This window comes from Larus michahellis, chromosome 10 (genome assembly GCF_964199755.1).
Source record: "Larus michahellis chromosome 10, bLarMic1.1, whole genome shotgun sequence".
NCBI lineage: Eukaryota > Metazoa > Chordata > Aves > Charadriiformes > Laridae > Larus > Larus michahellis.
In genome coordinates, this window is record NC_133905.1 from 2,595,657 (window position 1) to 2,622,297 (window position 26,641).

Sequence of the window (26,641 nt, forward strand, 5' to 3'; positions counted from 1 at the left end):
TCCCAGCACAGCTCCCCGTTGGTTTCTGTTCCTCTCTCAAGGTGTCCTCCACTCCCTTTTGGTTTCTCCATTTCTTCCAAAGGGTGGGAAGAAGGTGCCTGCCGCTGGTCGCGGTGTGCCTCCTCTGCCCGTGCTGCTGGGGCAGACCCGTCCGTGTGTACCTGGGGGCAGAAATAGCTGGTCAGAGCTGCCCCTTGGCTTCGACGGGTCGCATCGCGGTGCCACAGCACAGCAGGGCAGGGGGCTGCGCGTGCTCCTGCTGTCGGACACCAGAAGCGATGCTCCTGCGAGGGGATGCTTCCACAGTTTTCCAGAAATTCACGGCTGCATCCTACAGAAATGGGTTGAAAATTAAATTCAACCGTGCAGGGAACCACCCTGGAGCTGCCACCGCCTCTTCCTCGGAAACAGAGCGTCGTGTCAACCCGGTTGTCTTCCTCGCACAGCACTGGCGGTGCTCGCGTGCAAACCGGTGCACTGTCACGGAACTGGTTGGTCCCGGCTGCAGCACTTTGGGGTGAGCCAGCCCTTACCTGCGCTGCGAGGGCCAGGAGGGAGAGCGGGAGCAAAGTGCCAGAATTTCTCATTCCTAAAACGCGTATCACACCCGCGGTGCTGCCCCGTGGCCAGGGAAGAGAAACCTCAACCACGGGTCGAGGGCTGGGGGTATCCCGGGTGCTCCCCCCAGCTCAGCCCCCACTGCAGGGGGTGCCAGCGGTGGGTGCAGGGTTTGAGCTGGGAGGGACCCACATCAGACACGACGGAGCATCGCCAACCTGCCCGCGCAGCAGCAGAGAGCTGCCCTCTGTCCCTCTCCACTTGTGGCAATGCTCAGCTCTGGCAAATTTATCGTTGTGAGAGGCACTAGGAAATTAAAAGGTGTCAGCTCGGCTGATAAGCCCATAGGATACGGTCTGGTTGCCGTCTGGAGCCTGTGGCAGCGTTCCTGGTGACTCAAGTGGGAGAAGCACCAAGACCCTGCTCTCCTGAGACGACGAAGAGCCAAGACTTGCTAAATCTGGATGAAATAAGCCGTATTTTTGTTTAGCCATAAGTTGTTTCAGGCAAGAGGAGATTTTTGAAAGGGTCTTTGTACCTCACAGAGGATTGTTGCACTTTCATGCGATGCCAGCGGGATCAGCGGATGCTCCGGTGGGGTCCTGGGGTGAAGCTCCCAGAGGCCCCCGGCTCCCTTAGGAGCAGTGGTGGGTTATGGGCATCATCTGTGTATTTCCCAAAATGTTCTGAACTATTTTCTGCTGCGGTCACTTCCAGCAGGTGTTTTTAAACGTGGTGGCCATTCGTTCTTTTTCCAGCCCTTGTTTTCCTCTCCTCTTCACCTGTTTGAACCTTGCTGCCGCAGGGGAGTGGACCAGGAGGGTTGGAGCACTGGGCTGGAATTTTTTTCCTTTTGTTTTTCTGATTGTTTTTTAAACAACTGCATTTTAAAATGACATGTTTATAAGTTTGGACCTTATTTTCAAAACAAGGCGCACCATTAACTTTGCGGACAGCTGTTACAAGAGAACCCAGACTGGAGACCTTTCGCATCCATAACTGAATGTGTCCCTGCAAAAGCAGCGGTCGGCACAGAAGACTTTATTCTCAGGGTATGTCCAGGAGAGGCTTGTGACCACCGCAGGACTATAAACGGCTGTGCTTCAAACTGCTTGTTTCAGCCTGGTGTCCCCAGGCAAGCTGAGCCCTTGCTCGAGGAGTCACTTGACTTGAAATTGGTTGAAAGTGTTGAACAACTGGGGAGGGAAGGACCCGCTTGGGAGAAGCCCCCAGGGACCCCGTCAGCAGGGAGGGGGATCCACGGGAGAAGAGCTAGGGGCGGTCGGGGTGGTGAGGGCCAACACGGGGAGGCCACGTGGTGCTGGGTGTCGTGGCGTAAGCGGGTGCCGGGGATACTCCCTGGACCAGCTGCAGAGAGGTCTCCACTGCTGGTCCCCGCACGGGGTCAAGCTCTTCCACCGCCTCGGTCATCCCCAGCACCACTCTTCCTCGAGAAAATACACAATTTCTGAAATGGTTTAAATACTGTAATTGGGGGAATCTGCACATTCTCTTGGCAAAACAGACCCTGCCAGCACCTGAACCCCTCCACCCTGCGCCTGCTCCCTGGCAAGCGCCAGCCTCGGCCACGCGGACGCGCCCGGCGTCTGCCGGCAAAAATAACACCACGCGCGCAGGTACGATTTCAGTGGCACTTGGCACCTCTGCTTTAAATTATAGCACGGGGTCAGCTGCGTTTAAATGGGCTCAGAGGTGAGACTGAAGAAATGAGGCTTAAAATTTGAAGCAGCCCAGCCTGCCCCGCCGTGCCGTAACTCTCCGGGCAACTCGCTGGTGTCCAGCCGTCGCCCGGGCTCCTGGGAGAGATGCTCTAAAAACTCCTCACGAGGGCAGTTCGAACGATGTGCGCGTTGGGGAAAAGAAAATAGTGTTTAATTGAAGCGCTGCACGTGTATATACATTTTTAGGGTAAACAAAACAGACTGGGCAAATATTTATTTCTGCCCCTCCTGCTACAAAGCAAACTTTCCCACAGCTTTTGAGAGAGATAATCTGGGTTTTTTTAGCCACGATGGTGAATTTGTAATGACAAGTGTTCATTTTGAATGTTTCCGGGTTTCCTGATTGGTTCTCATGCAATTATCTTGATTAACAGTGGGGTTTTCAGACCAACTTGAAAGGGTCTCAGAGGCTTAGGAAGAACCTGGCTCTCCGTTACTCCTCTCTCACTGGGATTATTTTCCACGGTTTTCTAGCACTTGAATCAAATTATTTGGAAATCAAAGAAAACCGCATCTTAGAAATATTTCACACCTCCACCCCTTCTGAGAAGGGCTTCTTTAGGTTTAGAAAAATGCTTGTTCCCACATCAAAAAAAAAAAAAAAAAAAAAAAAAGGAACATGGGGCTGTAATAAGAAAGAAAAAGCAACATTTTTTTTTTTTTTAATGAAAAGGTGTATTTTTAACAAAAAGATGATGCTTTAGATGGTAATTTCTGTGAGAAGGCAACATCTGAATACGGAGAGTGAGAAGCATTCAGTGTATCTCTGAGTAACAAGGAAACGAGATCTCAAACTAGGAACCTCTGGATGTTTCTTTTTGATTTATAAACATAGCAGATGAATTAAGAAATAAGGAAAAAAACCTCATTAGTTTAGTTTGGTTGGATTTTGGTTTTTTTATTCCTATAATTATATTTATAGAATTGCTTAATTAACATCAGCAAGGTCTAAGGGGTGGCCGGGGCTGGAGCTGCCTTGCGCGGGGGGAGGGCAGGGTCCCGCGGGGTGGCCAGCGCGGCTCCTCCCTGGCCACCAGCCCCTCCGTCCCTCGCCTAATGGTAGGGGAAGGTGGAAGGTTGAAGTCAACCAGGTGAGCCTAAAGGTTGGCGATGTAACGCTGTGAGGCAGCTGCTGGGACAGGTCCTGCGTTCACTGTTCCTTTCCTGGATTAATTAGTCACCTTGTAGTAATTTAAATACAACAGTGGATTTAAGCCTCGTAGCAACAGAACCCAGTGAGGGCTGAGGAGGGTGGGTTTGATGCAAGCTGGGAAGACTGTATTTGGTAATAAAACCCCCGCGATTTCAGCTTTCTGCGCTCCAGCAAGTACACAACCAAACTGCCCGAGTTGGGCAAACGTCAGCTAAAGGTACGTACGTTTAGCAACGTGTTTCCTCTCACGCCGCGGAGAGGGGAAACCTCATCCGTGCGTCTGATGCGATCTCCATACAGACGGGTTTGAAACGCCGGCTCCCTTCTGAAACATCATTACTTTTACAGGGGACTTTTAAAAAAAAAAGTATGTTGTTGCTGCTAATATTATATGTATGTATTTTAAAAGTAATTTCCCTGGACTCCAATAAAACGTTCTAACAGAGTTTTGTTCCCTAAACAATTTTAACCCGTTTCGCGTTTTGGGGAGTACTTTTGGCCCCCAGGCAACGCAGAAGAAAAATTGCTGGCTAAGTAACACCAGATGCAGGAGAGACTGCCGGCCGCTAGAGAGCTCCCAGATGAGAAGCCCTTTCGGGCTGAAATATAAATATGTTTTGTAATGAAAGCAGAAACCCTCTTTTACTTCAGGACACAGGGACCAGACGTGAAACACAGAAAGGTTTCTTGCTGGCGCTGCAGCAAGAGGCATCGTTATCCATAATTACATTTTTCATACTTGAAAGCAAAAGCCCCAGAGCTGCCCTCCCTCCAGGGCAAGGCTTGAAAAATTATCTTAAATGTTGGCCTTTGAGTCGAGTCAAATCGTGGGGCTGATCTCGGGGATGAGATGAGAAGCCGCTGCAGCCCTTTGGTGAGGGTGTCTGCGCAGGGACTACGTGTGGCCGCCGTCTCGTGCTCCGTCGAGGGTGAAGCCCCGGGGACGCCGTGCGTCGCCCGGAATTACAGCGCTGCAGATGGAGCCTCCTGCTCCGGGGAAAAAGGGCAGGAGGGCGCCTCTCCCCTGCCTCGCTCGGGCTCCTCTTTCATCGAGGCTCCTGTTGTTGGGGATAAAAGTCACAGTTCACGTAACTTGTTGTGCCTGGGTGCGCGAGGGGCCTGGCTGTGGCCACTGTTAGTCCTTTGGTAGCCACCTGGGCAGGAAGAGGTGCCGATGGGTGCATCCACCCCGGAGGGGCTGGCTGGGGTTCGCGTTATTTATATGGGGACAAAATGCACTGAATTCATCCAAGGGTCTGGGGAAAGCCCTTGTCGCGGGGAGCTCGGATGCGAAGCCCGGATGCAGGGTGAGGGGTGGGAGGCGGCGGTGTCTGAGCCGGGAGCTGCAGGACCCTCGTGTTTGTTGTTTGCTCTGAGCACTTTGCTGCCAGCGTTGGGCTCCTGTGGGTGCCGGGGCTGGTGCCCTGGGAAGGATGCGGAGGTTCATCGCAGTGCGTGCCGGTGTGCCCATGCCAGCGTGCGCCATCCCTGGGACGCTGCAACACCCCGGGGCGCATCGTGCCCATGAGCAAACCTCCACCCCAGCTTGGCCCTTCCACCGGCCCCGTGAAACGTTCCTGTCCCCGCTGCGCATGGCCTTCCCTGTGACGACCTGCAGCCTGCCCACCCTGCGGGTCCTCCCGCCCGGGAGGCTGGCAAGTGTTCACGCCTGTCCCTTTCCCCGCACCGCCGGAGCGAGGGGCAGCTGCGAGGGGCAGCGACTCCCAGAGCAGGGTTTGTACCGGGTCATGATTCCATGCCTAACACGTTGTGTTTGAAGAAGCCTTCACCAGGGACAGGCTTCGTTTCCTGGTGGGCAGGAGCCTAAAAATTCCCATCTGCCAGCTGTGACCAGCCTGCACGGGGCACGGGTGGTGGCCAAAGGTGAGGGCGAGCCCACGGTGCGGGGCGTCCGGGCAGAAGCAGCGCCCCAAAATGCAGAAAAGCGTTTCCATCGCTCTACAGTCGTACAGCAGAGGAGTGCAAGAGGAACACGGAGGTCAGGGCTGACATCATCACACAACCATTTTGTGCATCTTGCTGGAAGTAGCAGTATTTTGAGTTCCCGGTGGCCGCTCCTACCCCGTCCTGTGCATTATGGCTGTACCATGTGCTGGTGCCAGCGCACAGGGAGTGGGAAACCCAGTGGGCTGCGAGGGCCAAGCAGAGGCATCTTCTTCCCTCTGCTTTCACACGAGCGAACGCCCTTTCATCTTGATATGGCCCGCCAAACCCCGTCCCTGTCCCCAGGATCCCCTCTCTGATCAAAGCAAGGAGGGAGGTGGGTGCCAGGGCCGAGCACGGCCAGGCTGGGTCCAGCTGGGTGCTCCCGGCAGCGGGACCGGGATGCTTTTGGGCCACCTCCCAGCTTGCCCTTGCAGATCTGGGTTTCTCCTCTCTGCCAGAAGCAATTTCCACCCCCTGCAAATTCCCAAGGGCTTGGTGAGAAAGGGAAAAAAAGTGCTGTCAAAGGTTTTCCCCTTCCCTTCCCAAGTACAAGCCCCTGGGGTCTCTGGAGGGGATTTGGCAGCCACAGGAATGCGTGGGAATACGGGAGGTTTCGGGAATGGGTGTGGGGCGGTGTAAGTTGTTAAGAGGAACGTCTCACCGTGGGCTTCTCCGCAGCAAACTCACCCCCAAGTCTCAGAGCCCACGCCGGCTCCCCCCGCGTCCTAGTGTCGCTCAGGTGCGTGTCCGCGTCTTCGGCAGCCTGGCACAGGGGTGTGCTCAGCGTCCCCGGCGAGGGACGAGTGCGACAGCGCAGCCGGCCCTGGTGGTATTTCGCCTCCCAGGGCATGAAGGAGTTAAACTTTTCGGATGGAAAACGAACTGAAGATCAAACCAGCAGCCTGGTGACCTCCCGCTGCCGGGCCAGCAGCAGCTCCCCAGCCCGAGCCCGGCAGCTCCATCCATCGCTCGGCGGGGCCGTGGCCGGTAGGTGCGAGGGGTGTCGGGGCATGGAGCGGGACCTGTCCTCGGCTCCGGCGGGACCCCGGGGCTGGGGCGGGAGGGCGACGGCGGGGTGTGATTGTCCCTGGGATGGAGGGAGCGCCGGCAGGGCTGTCCCTCAGCCGCTTTCGGAAAAGGGGTTGCTCAAAGTGAGCTTGTCCCGGGGAATGGCCGAGAGACCGAAGCCATGCGATTTCTTGCCTTTTGGGACGCACGGCTGGCGGATCCTGGGGCTCCTGGAACAACATGGCTTTGTAGCTGAGCTCCTTGCGTGCAGCAAGGGAGGATGTTGTGGGTTTACCTGGGTCTATTTCTGATGGGTGTATATAATCCCGTCCTCCGATGATAGGCAGCTATTCGCCAATAAATGCAAAAAGCGTGGGATGCCAGTTTACGGTTTCTAAACAATGAAAGGTCTTCTCGGTACAGGCGGGAATTGGCTTTTCTCTCCTTGAGCTGAAAACTTGGTGATCTGATTCTAAGTAGTATCAGGCGTAGTCTGTTGTGCTAAGTCTGCGCTGCCTCCCTGGCTCTTCAGTTTATTGAATGAAAGGAAACACTCACAGGTTCAAAGGCACCATGTCAGTAATTCGGATGTTTGTTTTGCAGTAATAAAGCGGTGTAGTCTTACCTAAGGATTTGCATAAACGTTTATCATATCATTTACATTGTAAAACGTAGCAATTTTGCATTGCAGTAACAATTCCCCTTGTTCAGAAATCAAGGCTGAATAGAAAGTCGCAATCGTTTCTGTTGAAGAAACACTTAGTTTAAAGGAAAACAAGTACAGCCACAACCCAAAAACCCTAAAACTGAAATAGCGTATTGTTCCCCTCTCCCCAAAGAATACCCTCAACCCTTACAGCATTACATCTTTTTCCTAAAATCTGAGACTCTTCTTTTTTAATTATTATTAAACTGATCTTGGGATGGCGTCTGACGGAGGTTGCCGGGCGGGTGGCTGCTAAGCGGTAGTTTCTGGCCAGGCAAATGGAATTGCAATCACCGTATTTCAGAGTTGGAAAAGCTCAAATTCCCTTTCCTGGCTTCCTGGTTGCTGCAACCCAATTCCCACAAGGTGCTTTCTGGCCAGAGATGAGGCTCTTGATTACAGAAATGCGGATCTCCTGGTAACTGCACTTGAGTTATTCCTCCGTATCACGGAGAACCAGTCAGTGTCATTCTTTGGAAGCATGAGCTCCTCCAAATGCTAATGTGTGGGGAGGATGAAAACAGCAATTTTTATTATCTTCTTAACAACAGCCCTCAGAAATGTGCTTTGCAGTGAGTCCTCCTGCCCTGGCCCCGGCGCCTTCCCCGGGGGCTGGCACGGCCGGGGACCCTCCGCCGGCCGGCTGGGAAACAAGCAGGGGAAGCAATAATCCAAGTGGGGGGAAAGGAGGAGGCTGCGGGATGCGTTGAGAGAGGAGCACTGAAAAGTCATTAGTGGCAATGCAGGGGGGAGCCCCACTCTGAGCGCACCCCAGAGACAGGCTGTGGCTGCCCGGTGAGGCCAACGGGGGATCTGGGGGCATCTCCTGGGGCCAGGCAGCGTCTGATGTAGGTGACATGGGATGGGTCCCTGGGGTTTCGTCTCTTAGGAGAGCCGGGAAGGGATGCTGGGTGCCTCGGCTTTCACCACGCAGCTCGTTGGCTCGACGCCTTCCCGCGGTGGTGGGGTTTGCCGTGGGGACATCCCCATCTGCCCCTTGTTGTCTGTATCCAAAGTCGCGGGGAAAAACGCCTGTAGGCAGAGCGTGACGCGTCCAAGGCCAACCTGCCCCGGCTGGTGGGGTTTATTCACTAGGGACTTGATGCTACTCCCATTCGAGCGGACAGTAAAATTCCCATTGGTGTTTTTCATGTATTGATGACCTTCTGTGGCCTCTCGATTGCCACTGCAGCCGTGCCCGGGGTGTGCGACAGCCGTGCCCGGGGTGTGCGAGCGCGCGGGGACGCGCGGTGCGGCAGCGCAGCGGAGTCTGCTGTATCCTGTTTTTGTAAAGGGCTTTTCCTCTTAGTAGTTGTAGTGAAAACAAACATGTGGGAGAACAATGGGATATTTTTTTTTCTGTTTTCCTCCACATTTTTAAATACAATAAAAAAGCCTATTAAAATTAAATGTATCGTGTTAAAGAAGAAGGGATACCTTTATGTTAATGAGGAAAATAAGTGTAACTATGTGAACACGCAATCACAAGCGCAAAGGTCGTTTGCCTTCCTGAATCTCAGCCTGTATTTTTGCTGTTGAGAGCCTATTCATCAAATGCCTTGTGAAAACAGGGCACTGGGGAAGCAGAACAATGCCGGTGCCATAAAGCTGTTATCTGTACACACGGAGGGCCAGCCTCACGCCCAGAGGAACACCCCGGCACGGCACGCCGGACCCTGCAGTCTCTGAGTCATCACCTCCGCGGGGAGCCCAGGGGAGTCCGCAGCAAGGATTTCCTTTCTTCGGATGAACCTGGAGGTTTTTCATTTGTTGCGTCTAAAATATTTTTGCAGTAAGCAAATAAGAGTGATTCTAGTCGCTGTGGAAAATGGAGGTGGTAGTGAGGTATTAATTCTTTCTGGGAGTAAAGCTCGGAGCCATTCTTCATAGGACAAATTGCCCTCAAGGAAACGGGGGCTGTGAACTCAGTGGTGAGGTGTAACAGGTGGGACAACCACTTTCAGTAGTTCCTATTTAAATTATGTGTATTTTAGAGAAACATTTTTCCACATGCAGTGGCGGAGGATCTATCGTAATAGGTGGAAGAGGGTACACATATGAGTGGTTCACAAGCTGAAGCTGCTCCTGGTTGGAAATACATTTCCCCGGGGTGTCGTTTAGCTGCGGTTTTCTGCCAGTGAGGACTTTTCCCCCCGCGAGGGAGGACCCCTCGCCCCTGACACTGCTCTTCCCGTGCAGGTGCTGCAGACCCCGACCACGTCTGGCCTCGACCTTCTCAGCAGCAGATCGGGCTCCCGAAGCCCTCGGCTACGAGGTGGGTTTCCCGTGCTACAGCCATCCCCATCGCCGCTCTCCCTTTTCGCACCGTCTTTCCCGAGCGGTGGCTGCTACACCTGGGTGCAGTTTTCCAGCACGTTTGGGTGGGGTCAGGCCATTCGTGCCACTAACAAACTCCAATATTCTGCTGATAGAGGAAGTTGCATTAGACCCAGAAAAATACGAGATAAAAGTTGCTTTTAGAAGGGACCGCATCCAGGGCTCTCCGGATGTTAGAGACCTAGGTTTGCCTTGTGTGTGTGTGTCGCCGGTGCATTAAATAATGCCCTGTTGTCGCTGCTGCCTCGAGCACCCCGTTTCTGTGCCCAGTTCTGGGCTCCGCGCTTCACGAAGGACAGGGAGCTGCTGGAGAGGGGACAGCAAAGGGCTACCGAGATGCTGAGGGGACTGGAACACCTCTCTGATGAGGAAAGGCTGAGGGATTTGGGTCTCTTCAGTTTAGAAAAAAGATGACTGAGGGGGGATCTTATCAACGCTTGTAAGTACTTAAAGGGTGGGTGCCAGGAGGATGGGGCCAGGCTCTTCTCAGTGGTGCCCGGGGACAGGACAAGGGGTAACGGGCACAAACTTGAGCATCGGAAGTTCCACCTAAACATGAGGAGGAACTTCTTTACCCTGAGGGTGGCAGAGCCCTGGCACAGGCTGCCCAGAGAGGTGGGGGAGTCTCCGTCTCTGGAGACATTCCAACCCCGCCTGGACGCGTTCCTGTGCCACCTGCTCTGGGTGACCCTGCTCTGGCCGGGGGTGGGACTGCGTGATCTCCAGAGGCCCCTTCCAACCCCTGCCAGTCTGGGATTCTGGGATTTCATGCTGCCTCGAGTGTGCTTCGGTTTTATCCCAGTGTGTCCCCTTTTCTGTTGAGATCAAAGTGCTTTGGGAAACTGATATGAATTTCAAGAGATTAGTTTAAGGGCGGAAGAAAAGAAATAAGCTGCAATAATGTCAAAATACTGCATCCAACATTATTTGGGGTGTAACATTTTGGCTTTATTTTGAAACAACGTATCCTTTCAAGAATTGGTTTGCTTTCATTCTGTCCCAACATGTAATACCAAGATGAAAAGAACGGTTTTGAAGTGCCTGAAACCGAAGGGAGCAGCTTTTAAGCATCCTCTTCCCGAGAACCCGACGCATCGGGATTCTGGCTGCGGCTCGTAGCCGTGCTAAATTTAAAAACCGTTTCAAAACAGGGCTCAACCTTTCGCACAGCTCTCTTCATCAAAAGCTGAACGTTGAAGCGATAGTGTTCGGAACAACGAGCACGTAGTACAACCACTTGGTTTGTAGTGAATAAATTACCCTTGGTCTTACAGTCACAGTGCTGGTGACAGCTCGTACAGCCCGCGCCCTGCCCCTGTAACGCACCAGAAGGAAGCACATGTACATCGCGGGGGGAAAAAAAATACTTGTCTCTTGTCAAAGAGCCCAAGGGCTGTCAGCAAACATATTGTGGGAATATGAATCTGGAAACAAACAGATCATTAGAGGGTGAGTTAAGGTTTTGTGTTTTAATTCTAAACATGTTGAGTGAGGGAACCAGAGATGTGCGATGCCAGGAAAACTCTGCACCAGAAGGGTTTTTGTTTTTTTTTTTGTTTTTTTTTTTTTTTTCTAATGGAAGCTGGTGTTTTTATTGAATGCAAAGTGCTTTGGGTGACAAAGATGGTTACGTATGGAAAATATGAAGTTCCGTTTGTTCTGGAGAATTATGAAGATCACTTGATCGGGAGTAATGTTGCGTCGATGCAAGTTTTACATTCTTTCCTTTCTGGAAATTATTCATCCATTTGCAGAACCTTATTAACAAGGTACAATAATGTTCCGATGTTGAGAGAACGTATATGGAGGACGTCCGCTTGCACAGAAAGCAGAGACTTGGGCTTGTGCAGTCGCATCTTTGGTTGGATTTTGTTTGTGTTTTGCTCTATCACAACTATAATGGGGTTGAGAAAATAAACCGCCTTCCCCAGTTAGGGCACCCCGGGTGGGGTAGAGCCTGCGCTGGGGTCGTGGTGCTGCCCATCCCGCTCCGACAGCTGGAGCTGCTTGGGCTGAGGACCATCAGGAACCCAGGGAGCCAGAGGACCTCTTTGGAAGTCTCCTGAGAGGACTTGGGAATCATCGGTGGAGTCCTGAGAGGGCCCTGCCGTTCCCAGCATTTTAGAGCAATGTGTTCCAAGGTGATGGGAACGTGGGAATGCCACAGCGGGGGAGGGAACCAGTCCCCGTCCCCCAGTGTGAGATGCTGCATGCCCTGGCATGGACCGAGCGAGGGCGACCAGGCTTGTGCCTCTTCTGGTCTTTCATTCTTCTGACGCATCTTAAAGGTCCTGTCCCCCGTGTCTAGACACAGCGCTGTGGAAAGGATATCCTGACCTGCCCCGGCCCCTGCTCTGCAGGGACAGTCGCAAGGCAGTCTGTGTCCTTGTGTATTTTGGCAGACGCTGGAGCTTTGCTCTCTCAGGAAAAAGCTACTTTGGTCTCCCCCCTTCCTATAGCTACTGTCTTGGCCCTATAACTATTCTAATGGCAGGCCGAGCTGCTCCGTTGCACTGAAGAGGAGAAGGTTGGGGTGAGGGCGCAGCACGACACCTCCGCCTCAGCCTGCACCACCGAGACCACGTGGACCTGGAAGTCTTCAAAGGCTGCTCCTCTGTCTGGTACCTATCTCCGGAGCACTCGCTTCAGGCAATAGCAGCTCTGGGTGCCTCTGCCATTAATGGTTTCCTGTGCGGTGTCACACTAATGAAAACTCAAAATCCTCTGAGGTGGTCAACCTTGTCCACCTGCCGCTTCCCCTCCAGCACCGCCCAAGCACATCCTGGTTTTCCCCCAGATCCAAGGATTTGCTTCCTCTGGTGCTCTGAGGATGAGTATCCCACCTGCACCATGAACCTGGACATGAATAGGGTATGAGAAGAGAAAAACCATTAATTTCCTGAAGTCTTTGACAAGATAGCTTCTTTTGGAGTAAATGTCCCTGCCAAGCCAGCTCACAGCCTCGGGAGATGTTTGTGGCCAGGGAGACCCCGCCTGTGGGGGTGATGGAGCTGGAACTTGGAGGTGGCTTCAGCTGCCCCCACTGCTCATGGTCCCTTCACCGGAGGCTTTCCCATGCTGAGAATGTGTCTTCTCTTGCCCGGCCCTTCGCTGTGCTGTCTGCACTGTGGTCAGGCTTCCAGTTATTTCAATGCTGAGTTTTACTTGCTGTTAATTTTATAGGGAGGCAGAGGTTGGTCAATACTTTCTGCTATTTCCTGCCATCTCCCACAACACTGGTTCAAATTGTAATTAACAAACCAACCCCCCCCTCCAAAAAAAAAAACCCCAGCTCTGTGAATCCAGCCCAACCCTCAGGGTAGCGGTTACGGGGGATGCACGGCGTTTACTGATGCTTGCCGCAGGGTGAAGGAGCAGCTTTTTGCTGCCCTTCTTTTCCACCTCGGAGAGAGCGCTGACGCAGGAGCACACTGCGAGAGCACAGGAGCACCGCCTGGAGATGTTGGGCTGTAGTGAGAAGATACCAGACGATAGTTTCAGAAAATCTGCCCGTCGGGATGTGAGGCTGCGTTCAGAAGTGGTAATGGCCGGGATAATGTGTTGTTTATTGCAAACAGGCATCTGCAGTGGCCTCGAAGGTCTGGGTGTCCGACCGCCCTGCTACACGCATCAAAACCCCTGTTAAGAGTTTCAGCCCCAGATTCAGCCTCCGAAGCCAAGCGGTGATGGTATCACATTCGCTTTTCATTTCTGCCTGGGCACCGTGCCCGTGCAGTTATAACACAGCTGATTCTGATTTTCATATAGTTCATTGTTTACTTATGACTTACTATAAAGTTGAGCTTGTCTTATTTATGAGCAGCCATGAAGATATGGGATTTCATCCACTGGGTGATGACTCATTCATTGGGTTGGACCCTTTAGCTCCTAATACGTGACATATTTTGGACTATTGGATGAAAAGCATTTCTGCATGAGCCCAAATTAAATACAGTGAATGGAAATAATTAGTTATTTGTTTTTAAAATCGTGTTTGTAGCTGGGTTTGTGCTGGTTTAGCTCCCGGCTCATTCCACCGATGTGCACAAGGGCAGGATGAGTGGCTGGATGGCTCCGGTGGGGAGGTGAGGAACAGCGTTTTAGGGTCAGGCTTCAGACATGCCAGAGGAGGCTTTGCTTTGTTTCTGCTGTGCACAGAAAAGCTCTGCAGCGCTGGAGCACTCAATACTTTCTATGAACTTTAATGACTGCAACATTTCTTGTGCTGCTGCAAACAATTTGAGAAACTAATTTGTTAAATCACTCATAAAAATCTCGTGTTCTTTCCATAATAATAAAGCTCCTCGGCTGGAAAAAGAAATACAGATCTTCAGAAAGAGAGCGCAGCAGGAGAGCACTTTAGCTGCTCTTGTCTCGGGCGTGCTTTCCCCTCCCGTGGGTGCGTCATGCCCAGTGAGTTCAGCCGGAAGGATTCACGCAGGGTCAGAAATATCGCCCCCGGTAACGCTCAACTACTTAAGGAAAACGAAAAGTTTTTTAAGAACCTTTTCCCCCCCTCCTCCTGCCCTCATCTCTCACGGATGGGACAGGTACCTGGGAAACGTCGGAGCGACTTTGTCGCGGCGAGCGGTTGTTACGGCTTACAAGTTTCCGCAGCCAGGAGCCCCTCCAGCAGAAATTTACGCCTCCATTTCGGCGGTACCGGTGCTCCCCGGCGCTGGCGGACGGCTGGGAGGCAGTGGCAGGGCGTGTGGGGGACTCGCCATGACACAACCGCATTCCTGCGGCATTAGGAGATATTCCCCGGCCGCGGCGGGGGCAGCACATCCCCTTTCCCTGCCTCCCACCCAGCCGGGCGCAGGGACGGCTTTCCCCGCTGCGGCTTTGCGGGGGATTTGGATCAAATTCAACCCATTCACTGGTTTCGCTGGGGTTTCGCCCCGTGCTGGGAGCCGGCCGGTGCCCTGCGGGGCGAGGAGCGGCGGTGGGGGCAGGCCGGGCGCCAGCCCTGGCGGGTCCCCGCGGGGAGCGTCCCGCAGCCCCGGGCACGGCCGCGGGGGCGGCGGGGCCGGGCGGGCCGGTGGCGGTAGGTGGCAGCATTGGGAAGTGTTTGCGGGGGGGGACGGCGTGGGAGGCGGCTGCACACCGGGACCCCCTGCCCGCCCCCGCCCCGCTCCCAGCGCCGGGTCCCGCCCCGGTCCTGCGTGGGGCACCCACCCGCGGCGGCCGCTGCCCCGCCGCGTCCCGCCCGTCCGTGCGCGGCTTCGCTTCGAACCCTCGGGTCGCTCCCAGGCTTTTATCCGGCCCCGGGTTGAGGTGCCCTTCGCAGAGCCCTCTGGGGCAGCGGTTGTCTCCACCGCATCCCTTCGTCCCCCGAGGCCGGCAGCTAAACGGACTTTCGCGCTAATTAGTGTTTCTAAGAGCTGTTAAAGGGGTTGGCATCCGCCAGGATGGGAAACACCGAACTGCTCCAGCGGCTGCTCTCCTGCCTTCGGCCTTCCAGCCCGGAGTACCAATGGCAAAGCTCTTTCCCAGTTGCACTTCGCCAGTTTGCAACCACTTCATCACGCACTCCCCCTCCCCGCCCGCCCCAGCATTGCTACTGGAAACTTGCTGCTGTTCAAGGAACCAGGGAGAGGATTTTTTGCTTTGCAGAAGGAAAAATCGCTGCTACTGTGAGGGCTACAGAAAACACAGTGGGCTGGTGCCTCCCTGGGTTTGCATGTGGCCGGGCACACCGCTGCCGAGGCTGGTGAAGGGGCAGGAGGAGGAAGGCTCCTGTGGGGCCGAACCAGCCTGTCACAGGGCAGGGCATGGCTCGTCCCGCCGTGCAGAGCTCCCAGGCACCAGGCTGCGGATGCACCGCGGTTCCCGTGCCAGCCGGGCACTGGCAGCACCAGTGTGTTAATGGTCAGGTTTGTGCTTTTCTCACAGGAGCGAAGGCTCTCGCTGCCGAGTCTTTCCAGCTGCTGCTCCCGGAGAGCTGGAGGTAACGCAGGTGTGCTGGCGCTCGCCCCACTCAGCCCGACCATTCCTGGTATGGCAAGCTCATAGCAGGAGCTTGCCAGCCAGCGACAGCTGGTGCCAAAGGACCAAAGTCTGTGCAGAGTAGAGGAAAAGTTTACACACAAAGTCCAACAAGAAGGAGATATACCTGGAAGACCATTGCTGAGTGGAAAGCAGGAGAAGGGGGCTTCTTGTGGGTACACGTGGCCCTGCTGGTGTTGCAAACTGGGGGGTTTCTGGTCCCCAGAGGAGCTGCTGCCACCTCCCTGCCCGGGCTCGAGCCTCACAGAGGCCAAAAGCAAACAAGGGCCATCGGAGGCGCCTGGGCGTCCACCGTGCTGTGCCTGTGCAAGCAGCCAGTGCCTCCGAGAGGGCAGCGGTGATAACCCAGGGCTTTGCCAGGCTCCTGAAGTCCTGCCTGGGCCCCCGGGGGGTCCCTGCTCCAGGCCGCCGTGGGGCTCCCACGTAGCATGACTGGCCCCAGCTGGATCGCCTCCATCCTGCTGCAATCCATGTTATCACCACGGCTGTAAAGATAAAACCACCTACCTGAGGCTGCCGTATCTATATCTCACTCTTCCCTCTCCTGCCTCCAACACCACCATTGCAGCAATGGGGCAGCTGGGACTAAGGCATGGTGACCACCCTCAAAAAAGGGTCTCAAGCCATGCCCCAACCCCGTTCCCCTGTTCTGTTTCGCTCTTGCTCACTCCGGTTAGCAGGACTGGGCTTGGTGGGGCTCCTTATTTCCCCTCTGTGTCACACCAGCCTCTCTGCTGGTGTTTTAATCCGTAGGGAAGCCACAATGCCTACGGATTACAAAGGCAAGGTTCCTTCCTGGGAGCACGGTACCAGATGGCTGATGTGAAGTGCAGTGCCAACTACTGAGGGTGGCTGAATTGCCCTTTGAAATACGCTGTTCTTTGATTGAAAAAGATCTATTTTTACTTTTGGTCCTTTTCAATCAGACAGCACGTGACCCGGCTCGTTCTTGATATTATCTCCTGTTTCAGGTCTCTGTCAGACACACAAGGAGCAAGCGGTGCCAGCTGCCCAGCTAGCTCCACCAGTAACACCTTTCTGATGCCATCTTCTCCCAGTAGCATACCTTTTATTGCGTTTTTTTGTTTTTAACTGGTGATTTTGGAGCTCCTTTGCAAAAGGCCGGAATCGCTGTTATCCCCATTTTGCAGTAAGACAAGATGCAGCACGGGAACTGTAGGTTTTGCCCTGGAAGACAAGGGCAGAGCCAGAGCAGAGCAAGAGTCCCCGCAGGGGAATCTCAGAGTTTTTAGGAAAAGCTTATTCACAGAAAAGCTCCTGAGAATAGGTAAGGTACAGATCACACCGCGGGGATGGGTGATCTGCTCAGCTTTCTTTCCTGCCATTTTCTCCCATCTGGGGTCTCCAGTTTCTCCAGACGAACCCCACGGAGCCACCCCTGCACATCCAGCCCCCCAGTTCCTGCTGGGGGCTGTGCCGGGACGCACAGCCCAGGGTTTCCTGAGCTGCCGCCTTCCTCCCGCCCACCCCCGGCCTGGCGTCTCCCATTATTTTCTGGGACAGCGGCAACACCCTGCCCTTTTCCCCCGGCTGGTGCTTCTTGCACCCGCGCACCCACCTCCGCCTTTCCTCCTCGCAGGGTGTTGCTGGGCAGAGCTCAGGCGCGGGACATTGCTCTGCTGCAATATATTAACAGCAGGACTGACTAACAGCTGCGGGGGGGAACGGTGGATTGAGGCTGGTGACGGCCGGCCAGGTCCAAGTGTTTTTCTTCCACCTTTTATCATTCCTAATTCTCACCCAAATCAAAGTGATGCTGCCCGCGGGGGTCTCTGCCGTTCCTCCCGGTTCTGCAACGTGTTTAAAAGGTTAGCTCACTTTCGGGCAGAGAAATGCCCCCAGAGACATGGCCTCACACATACAGCCGTTTGTGGAGGAAGTTAAATACCCCAATGGCTTGGCTGGGTAAGGACCAGGCTGCCAGCGCCGCACCGGGCTGAGCAGCAGAGCAATGCACGGCCCTCGTGCCCTTATGTGCCAGCCAAGGCTTTACCAGCCCGTGGAGGGGCTTATGAAGTAGCTTTCCAAATGAGTCAGTAGACTTAAGGCTTCTTACGCAAGATTTCTGTCTGGGAACATTTTTGTGAGAAATGCTTAAAAAAAAAAAAAAAAGAAAAGAGAGTGACTTCAGCCCTTTTGCAGAAAGCAAATCCACTTAAAGCGTGGTTGGTTTTTTTTTTCTTTTTGGTTGATTATTCCCCACCATGAGAGAACACCGCCATGGGGACGGCGGAGATGCGCGCTGCGCAGCATCGTGCCTTTCTTCTGAAACAGCCGGGACGTGCGTGTTTTCACTCACTCCGTGCCCGGGCATTCTCATCCCTGCGGCTGCCACATCCCGGGGCGCGGGCCCGGAGAGCCCAACGACCTCCCTCCCCCTTTGGCTGTCCCATAGGTCAACGGTTTTGTTTATGTTACACAGAAGGGCTTTAGTTTGTTTAAAAAAATATACGCTGTTCCCCCGGAAAGCGTTCCTTCCTCCGCTTCATCCAGCTGTCCCAAGGAGGAGCTTGGCCGCTCCTCTGCAGCCAAACACAACTCCTCATCTGCACCCCAGGTTAGGGCATCTCCCGGAGAGTAACCGGGGAACACCTGGGATTCTGTGCGCTCCACGCGCTCCGGCAGATGTGAGACGGTTTATTCTGACTTTACACCGTCACCCCTGTGAACTCCAACTCGCGGAGCAAAAGCGCAAGAAAAGAAGCTGAAACCCCTGAGAAAAAATGGGCGTACCGTTTTAGGAAGAGAGCCCCGGTTACTCCGAATGCAAACACAAGCAGCAGGTAAAGCTGGAAGCAAGCACCGAAAACGCCTAATGAGGACGGTGCCCGCGGTATCTGATAGGGGCAGGAAGCCGCGATTAGCTGCACACTGGAGCATTGTGTGGCTTTGTGCAGGATCTGGCTTCCCAGGTCGTGAAATCAGATCCTGAGTTATTTTAAAAACGAGTTGCCCTTTCAAATTATTTTTCAACTTGGTGTTTTGATATGCCAAGTCACATTTATTTGGGTAAGCTACATTTTGCTCGGACACCCGCGGCGCGGCTGTCGCTGCATTCCTGGTGCTCGGAGCGGGGGTTCTGGCGGGGAGCAGCTGCCCTGGGGAGGTTTGCACCGACCGGCAGGCATCGTCCTCGGGTACCAACACAACTGTCATTTGGATTTTTGCAAAGAGGGAGGTGACTATCCATGGCCGTGAGCATGCATTTTCTTCACCAAAATTAAACACCCCGCAGCAGTTTATCAATCAGAAAAATAGATGAACCTAGGAAAATAGATGAACTCTGCAGCATTTCCATAGGAACAAGCAGTGAGGGTATTTTGGACAAAGAAACGAGGTGAATTCCTGAATGAGACACATTCCCGAGGAATGCCCTGTCCTTGCTCTTCCAGTACGTGCTCAATGCATTCCAGTTTGGTTGTCTCCCCCGATTTCAGCTGCCACAGGGCAGCAAAAAGCACGAGCAGTCTTGCTCTCAGGCCGTTTACAGCCTGTGTCAAAACCAGAGCTTTAAATTCCAGCTGCGAGCCTCTCCAGGATCCAAAACAACAGCAGCGCTGTAAGTTCTGGCAAAGCACCGTGTTTGCCAGATGGATGGCTGCTTTTGGCACCAGTTTCAGCTTCTGGATACATATTTAATGCAGCAAGACATACATATATATATATATATATATACACGCACACACATATATAATGCAGCAAGACCTCTATGTACAGAAGAAAAATCATATTCTTCCAGACACAGAGAGATGAAAAAAATGCCCCAGACATGACTGCTACCAGAAGCAACTGTTGCCTAAATAGACTTTTGAATGATAAATTTCAATATAAATTCCAAGACAAAGTCTTAATATCTTTCAGCGTATTTCTCGAGGTTTCTCTGCCTGAAGACATCCCTCTGTCCCATTTGGACCGAACTGCCGCTGCGTGCTCTTGTATTGCTGTCTTCCCTGGGTGACAGAGGGAGGAGGAAAAAGAAGATGGAAAAACTCAGAACAAGTTGTATCAAATGTCCTAGCCAATATTTGTATAATGCAGAACTCCTTCGCCTTCCATAGAGCTGCTGAATAAGCTGCAATCCATGACGCAATCCATTGAATTCATGCTTTGACTTGAACGACTTGTCTCGGTTTTGCTTCGCTTGGTAGCGATCACAGTAACAAAAGGAGAGGCTTAATGACTACTTTATCAGTTGAGAAGAAACACTTCTATTGTCTTTAAAAACTCAGTAAATAGTGTACCAGGAGAAGAAAATGTGCAGTGTGTTTGGAAACCTTTGACGTGGGAGACCGGGAGCTGCTCCTGGGGACCTGGCTGTGATTGCGGAGCCAGGATCGGTGCTGCCGGCTGCGCGGCAATGCCATTTATGGTCACTTAGTCACAAAACCCCATCGAGTTACGCTGTCTGCCGCTTCTGAAAAACCAAACCTTCAACTACGTTGAGCCTCAGCTTCTCTGCCTCTAACGGTGCTGGCTGAGTGCTGGATTAGCGGCCGAGTCTCCCCGTGGCGCTGCGAGGATTAGCTTCTGCACAGTGTTTTGAATGAATGTGCTATAATTTATTTTATGGCATTTGTTGCACATGGCTTTTGTTGCAGTGCACAATGCTGTCCTGTGTTTGGATAAGGCTATTACGTGCCAAAAACTTATAAATATTTAAAATCTCCTGATAAACTTCTAAAGCTAGCTGGGTGCTGTAGCCCGTGGCCCACTTCTTCTTTTTCCAAGCCATTGCCCTGACAACTCCCAAGCTTCGACAGCCCCGGGGTACAAACCCTCAGGGTGCTGCAGCTTTGACAGAAAGGATGGACGCGTCTTCCTGGCTTTTCACCGCACGTTTCTGCTGAGATGTTGATGCATCTTCAAAGACATTTGTGTGGGGTCAGTTGTAGCGTGGGAAAAAGAATCAGCGCTGCTCGTGTGTATTAGCAGCACCGCTGAAATCTTTAAAAGGTGATGTTTTTAGACCTCAGAGAGGCGATGACTGAACTGTGGTCTGCCAGTGGTGGAGAAAAGCCCTTCCACCTGCAAAGGCTCAGCCCTGAGTGCTCGGCCATGGCCGATCCCTGCTCTAGGCAAATGCTGGATTAACATTTGATATTAATTCCGACTCTTGCCCTCTTACGATCAAAGCAAGCTGTTGCTGAATAATGCAGAGAACACGTACCGTGTCCCAAATGGCTGGGATCCCTCATAAATAGCCCATGGTTTGGAAGAATCCAAGAACATATCATCACGTGGGACCGTGATAAAGTCGATTACCCCGAAGCAGACATCAGACTTCATTAGTCACCCCATCATGCGCTGCCTGTCCACTGATGTCAGCCAGGCCCCGCGCCGCTGCTCCCCACGCCCTTCTGCTTTTGCAAGCCGGGCTTAAACGGGCCTTTCCCGAGCGAAGCAGCCAGTGGTCAGAGACGCTACTTCCCCCTGCTTTTAGGATGCTCCAAAAATCTAATGGTAAAATGTCCGCTGCGGAGTCCCACTGTACGCTTCCAGGGCCCTGAAAGATGTGAGGAATAATCTGCGCTGAGATTAAATTTCCATTAAGGGTCGTCACAGGTTCCAGCGAGAGCAGCAGCAGACCTGTAAAGGCCAGCCAACTTTTATTTACCTTTGCAGTTTAAACTATGCTCCTAATTTTTTTATTCCTGCCTGCAAAGCAGGAATTCACTCCCTGAAAATTCACAGAGCCTGGTCTCTCTGGTTTGAGGGACATTCTTCAGTGTCTTTTTGCTAAAAATAGAGAAACCAAATGCCGTTACGATTCATTCCGTTTGTCAAGGATGCATTTAAAAACGCAAAATATTCTGAGCGGTTCTATGATAAAGCATTAGGTACGTGGCAGCGGAAGACAGGGTCTTTTAAACACAGTCTTTTTAAAGTCCAGCCTTGCAGTGAATTATCATGAAGAGGGAGGAAGAGTATTTTTAAAACAGTGGAAAATATTCGATGCTGTGCTTTTGCAACTGCTTCAAGAGAACCAAAAACGCAACGATAGCGTTCTTCCTTCCTTATATCTGCATCTAGTGAGCAAAGGAAGAGCCGGGATGGAAGGATCTTCGTCATACAGCACGAATTAAAAGAGAAAAGTGTCTGCCCCAGAGCGCAGTGTTGAAATCTCTCTCCCTCTCTGCATATACACATACATCCACCCAAACATCTGCCTGTACAAATATACACATGAGGTATTTCTGCAAGGCATACATTAGTTCATTTGTAATAATATACAGCACCAAGCCGGTATTCCGGCAAGTACCAATTCACGGGTTAGCTTGTTTTTACTTCTCTGCCTCCTGATGAAACTTGAAACATGTGTTCACTTGTGTTGAAGTGTCTCCCAACTTCATTTCAAAGGAAATCCAGTTTTTCAGGCCAAACGTGACCCGAGCACGGGGCAGCCCAGGGGGACTCTCTCACCGGGGGAGGAGGACGAGGCGTTGGTGCCGGAGGAGCCGCCTGTCACAGCGGTCACTGCCACATCCCGCTGCCACACTTGTGGCCAAGGCGGCTCCCAGACACGGTGCCTCTCCTGATCTCAAACGCCTGTGCAGGCGATGGGGGGCACGCCGGGGCTGCCCCCTCTGCTGCTCAGACCACGGCTGGGAGGGTCATCTGGGATTGGGAAGGAAGGATGGAAACAAGATCTGTTCCTCAGAGCAGAAATGAGTTTGCTTTTTTTCATTCTCTTCCCATAAACCAGCCTTTGTTTCCCAATAATCCCGAAAGCAACCAGGACGCAAAAGGCCAAATTCCGCTCAAGAGCCCTGTGATGTGCAGGGAAGGGCGGCTGCGACGCGGGCTGCTGCATCCAGACCACCGGCGTCCCTCCCACCCCGCGCGGTCCCGAGCAGCAACAGCCCCGGCTGCGCCGCTGCCCTTCTCCCGAGGCTGGCGGGGGGAGCTGGGCTCACAGCTCCGCACCGGCGCTTTGCCGACCGCTTCACAGCTGGTTTGGTGCCTGAGTGCTGCTGGTGCGGTGGGTGGGTGGATGGGTGGATGGATGGATGGACGGATGGACGGACAGAGTGGTACAAAACCACTCAAAGAAACCTCTGTCCTTACATGTCGTTGCGCAATACATCATTGGGATGAAAATTGGGTCTATGGAAAAAATGGCCTCTATTGAAAATTTTAGCTAAATATTTAAGTTAAAAATGAAGGTCCTTTCCCCCCGCCTTTTCCCTATTTAACTTTTATCCACTTCTTTTGCTGCAGAAAAAACTAGCCTAAGCTTCAACTTTCACTGTGGCCCGGGCACAAAACGCTATTAAAGAGAGTGTGCATAGCTAGGTGTGGGAGTGGAAAGGGACGGAAATAAAAGTGTTATAAGCAATCAGATAATCCGGATGTGGAATGGTTGGTAAGGAGTCCCAACCCAGGCCAAAGTCGATAAGCAATTAGCATCCATTAAAAGACGAAGTATAGGGTGGATGGGTGAAAAGACCTTGAAAAAAGGCTCAGCTCCATTTTCAGCCTGCTTTCCTGGGACTGGGGCACCTCTACGGCCTGTCGCCGGCTTTGCTCTGTAAATAAAATCCCTCAGTTAAAGTCAGTTTTTATTTGAATCTGTCTTGCTGCTTGGCTCGATAATTTGAGGAAAGAGCAGCGGATGGTGTGCCATGAGATACACCTCATCACTTCAGTGTATTCAATCTGCTTTCTGATTCCTTCAGTAGTTTTTAAACAGGAGGTGATGCTGCTTACGGGTTGGGGAGCAGTGGAAGTTTAGGTGTAACTCCCACTTTACCTCATCTTCCGCTTTGCTTCTTTCTTATTTTCTTGTGAGCAAAGTTATCTAATAAAACTTACGTAGTAGTTAGGTCACTGGAGAGAAACCACAGTGCCATAGTTTAGTAAAGGCTTTAGAAAGAAAACCTTGAAAGAAAATCATTGGAAATCTGTATTCTAATTTTAGTGGCGAGTGGCTATGGTCATTTAACCGAATTAGACTTTATTGATTGTGTTCCAATGGATTTTTTTTTCTCTGACAGACTCTCACATCTTTCAGCGTGACGGCCTTGATGTAAGTAGATACACACACAAAAACTTCGCTTGACGTCGGTGGAGCAGCCCCGGCAGCCGAGCCAGGACTGTGAGTGTGTGCGGGGGATCAGCCCCCCGGGGGAGGGCGAGCGGGTGGGCACAGGCTGCCCTCGGGGCAGGGACACGCAGGGACACCTCGCTGCAGCTTTCACTGACACGGGACGTGTCGTGGGACGTCTCGGCACCCTGTACAGAGCCAGCGTGTACAGAGCCAGCATGTAGCAACTGCAGATGGGGTAGTTCTGTTGACTCTTTGCTGTCATCAAATGAGTCAGCGGCAAGTCACAGTCTGTATGTCAGCAGGGAGTGGCACGGCAGAAATCAGGCACAAAAGTGGGGGGAAAAAGGAAAGACCCCCCCCTCTCCCCCAAGAATTCAAGTCAATCACTGGATTGCTTTTTGAAGTTTCTATTTTCTTTAACTGGTTGATAAAATAGTGTGTACCAGCGCAGGGGGTGTGCTCCCTTAGCAGCCTGCTGCCTCTTCGGCGAGCACCATCACCCCCTCCCGACCCAGCCTGTCCTTTGCGCAGCGTTCCTGACGGCTGCAGCGTTTTACAGATGTCCAGAAGCGAATCCCACCCCAGCCGGCAGGGACTGGGCTCTGCCGGCCTCCCCCGCACAGCTTCCCGCTCCGCAGGCCCTGGTGCTGGGTCGCCCACCCATAGTCCCCGCCAGCCGCTCCATGGCGGGTGGGTCGCCCACCCATAGTCCCCCCCAGCTGCTCCATGGCGGGTGGGTCGCCCACCCATAGTCACCCTCAGTCGCTCCATGGCGGGTGGGTCGCCCACCTATAGTCACCCTCAGTCGCTCCATGGTGGGTGGGTCGCCCACCCATAGTCACCCTCAGTCGCTCCATGGTGGGTATGTTGCCCACCCATAGTCCCCCCCAGCCGCTCCACGGTGGGTGGGTCGCCCACCTATAGTCACCCTCAGTCGCTCCATGGCGGGTGGGTCGCCCACCCACGGTCCCCCCCGAGCTGCTCCATGTCGGGTGGTGCCGCCTTTGCTGTGCGAGGGGCGCCGTGCTGCGGGTGCCAGCTGTGCTCGTGCCCTGGTGGCAAGGGGGCTAGCAGCCCCGTCCACGCCCTAGCCCAGGTGAGTCGCCCTCTGCCTGCGCACCGATGCCACGGCGGGTGTGCAATGCAGCTTGTGCCCCGCTGCCACGGCGCTGCCCCCCGGGGCCGTGCCCCCAAGCGTCCCGCTCCCGCGAGTCCCGCAGCCCCGCGGGGGCCCCGCCGGCACCGCTGGGGGTCGCTCCAGCGGGGACCCCCGTCCCGGCCGGGGGGAGGGGAAGCCGGCGGCGCTGCCGTCGCGGCAGCCCCCCCCCGCGGGGCCGGGGCGCGGGAGGCTGATGCAGCCGAGGGCGTGCCGCTGCCGGCGGATAAAGGCCGGGCGGCGGCGCGGGGCCGGCGCAGAGCCGGGGAGCAGCGCGGAGCGGGCGGGACGACGACGAGGAGGCGACAGGACCAGGCGCAGGAGCGGGGCCACCGTTGATCGCCGCGCTCCCTCCCCGCAGGCGGGCGGGCGCGGCCGGGCGGGGCGCGGGCGGAGCGGAGCCGACCGAGGAGGAGGAGGAGGAGGAGGAGGCGGAGGAGGAGGCGGAGCGCGGCCGCGCCATGAGCACGCAGGCGCGGGGCCAGGGCGGGCGCAGAGCGGCCGATCCCGACGGCGAGATGCCGGCCACCGAGAAGGACCTGGCGGAGGACGCGCCCTGGAAGCGCATCCAGCAGAACACCTTCACCCGCTGGTGCAACGAGCACCTGCGCTGCGTCAACAAGCGCATCGGCAACCTGCAGCACGACCTGAGCGACGGGCTGCGCCTCATCGCCCTGCTGGAGGTGCTCAGCCAGAAGCGCATGTACCGCAAGTACCACCAGCGGCCCACCTTCCGCCAGATGCAGCTGGAGAACGTCTCGGTGGCCCTCGAGTTCCTGGAGCGGGAGAGCATCAAGCTGGTCTCCATCGGTGAGTGCATCCCCAGCGGGTGGGTTTGGGGGTTTTTCGCATTTTATTGCGTTTCCTTTTCTTTTTTTTTTTTTTTTCTTTCTTCCCCCCTCCGCACCTGGACCTTTGCCCCGCGGAGCGTGGACGGTGCTGCCGGCTGGGCTCCCCGGGGCCGCGGGATCGGGAACTGAGGAACGGCTGCTTTCTCTTTCCTTGAAGAGCAAGCGTTGGGGGTTTCTTTCCTTGAAGAGCAAGCGTTGGGCGTAGTGTTGGTCTAAAACTGCGTGTGCAGTGTGTGTGGTGGGGCCCGGCTGTCAATGCCATCCCGTCCTCCTCAGCATCTCCCTTAGCCGCTGTCTCGTAGGTGAGGCTTTGCTCTCAGGTCTTTTCCTGAAGAAGCCCAATGCCGGAGCACGGTCTCTCCCTGCGCAGCCCCTTTCCCCAGGCGCTGAGCCCTCTGGCAGCCCTGGCAGGAGATGTGGCCGGGATGATGCTGGCCCCAGCCTGTGTCCAGGCGGGGGTACCAGGGCTCTGGCAGGGTGCCTGGCTCTTGTGGGGTGAGCTGTGGGGAGATAGGCACCACCATAGGTGGTAGAGGAGGTTTTTCGTGAGCCCAGTAGATGATGCCAGTGTTCTGGTTAGCGTGGATGCTTGCCTGAGCGCAGTTGCAGCTTTTGAACAGGCTGCACTTTCTCCTTAATCTTCCTGCTGTGGCAGAAAATGTACAAGGACCTCTGCTAGCTCCTGGAGGTGGGTGGTGTGAGCTAACGCCTGCCCTGGCTGGCACTAGGTTTGACTCTCCATGCCATGCTGGAGGGTGCAATTGCTAGATAACCGGTGGGCTGCTCAGGAAAATTAAAAGCTGTTGGCATGCACAAATGTCAAATTGCAGATGATCCCTCAGGAATGCATGTGGTAACCGTTTTGGGAATAGCTCAGGTGTGGCTGCAACGCAGTCTGTAAAGCAATAATTTGAATGCCTGAGAGATCTCTGGGAAGGAATGCGAATGCCTTTTCTAGCACTTTGCCAGATAACTCTAATTACTGCCTCCTGATGACTCTGGCCTCGATGAATTGCACAGCTGAATTTGGGTGAGTGCAGCTCTGCTCAGTTGCCTAAAACTCTTGGCCGAGGTGAAAGCTGTTTCCCTTCAGAGGCTTCAGCTAC

General features: G+C 54.0%; 2 protein-coding genes across 6 annotated transcripts in view; both read left to right on the top strand.

Annotated features, from left to right (window-relative positions):
- Positions 1–278: 278 nt before the first annotated feature.
- Positions 279–25,088, top strand: LOC141749491 (uncharacterized). Its single transcript, XM_074603058.1, has 6 exons — positions 279–491; positions 5,790–5,895; positions 6,079–6,387; positions 9,314–9,389; positions 23,476–23,576; positions 25,046–25,088. Exons 1-5 carry the CDS (start codon positions 279–281, stop codon positions 23,495–23,497), a joined length of 726 nt encoding a protein of 241 aa, XP_074459159.1. The 3' UTR covers positions 23,498–23,576; positions 25,046–25,088.
- Positions 25,089–25,130: 42 nt separating this feature from the next.
- FLNB (filamin B) overlaps positions 25,131–26,641 on the top strand; it is a 75,952-nt gene continuing 74,441 nt past the window's right edge. For all 5 annotated transcript variants that reach the window (XM_074602370.1, XM_074602366.1, XM_074602368.1 and 2 more), the window contains exon 1: positions 25,131–25,494. In XM_074602370.1, coding sequence (XP_074458471.1) covers positions 25,146–25,494 — 349 coding nt within the window. In that variant the 5' untranslated portion in view covers positions 25,131–25,145. The remainder of the gene's footprint in view (positions 25,495–26,641) is intronic.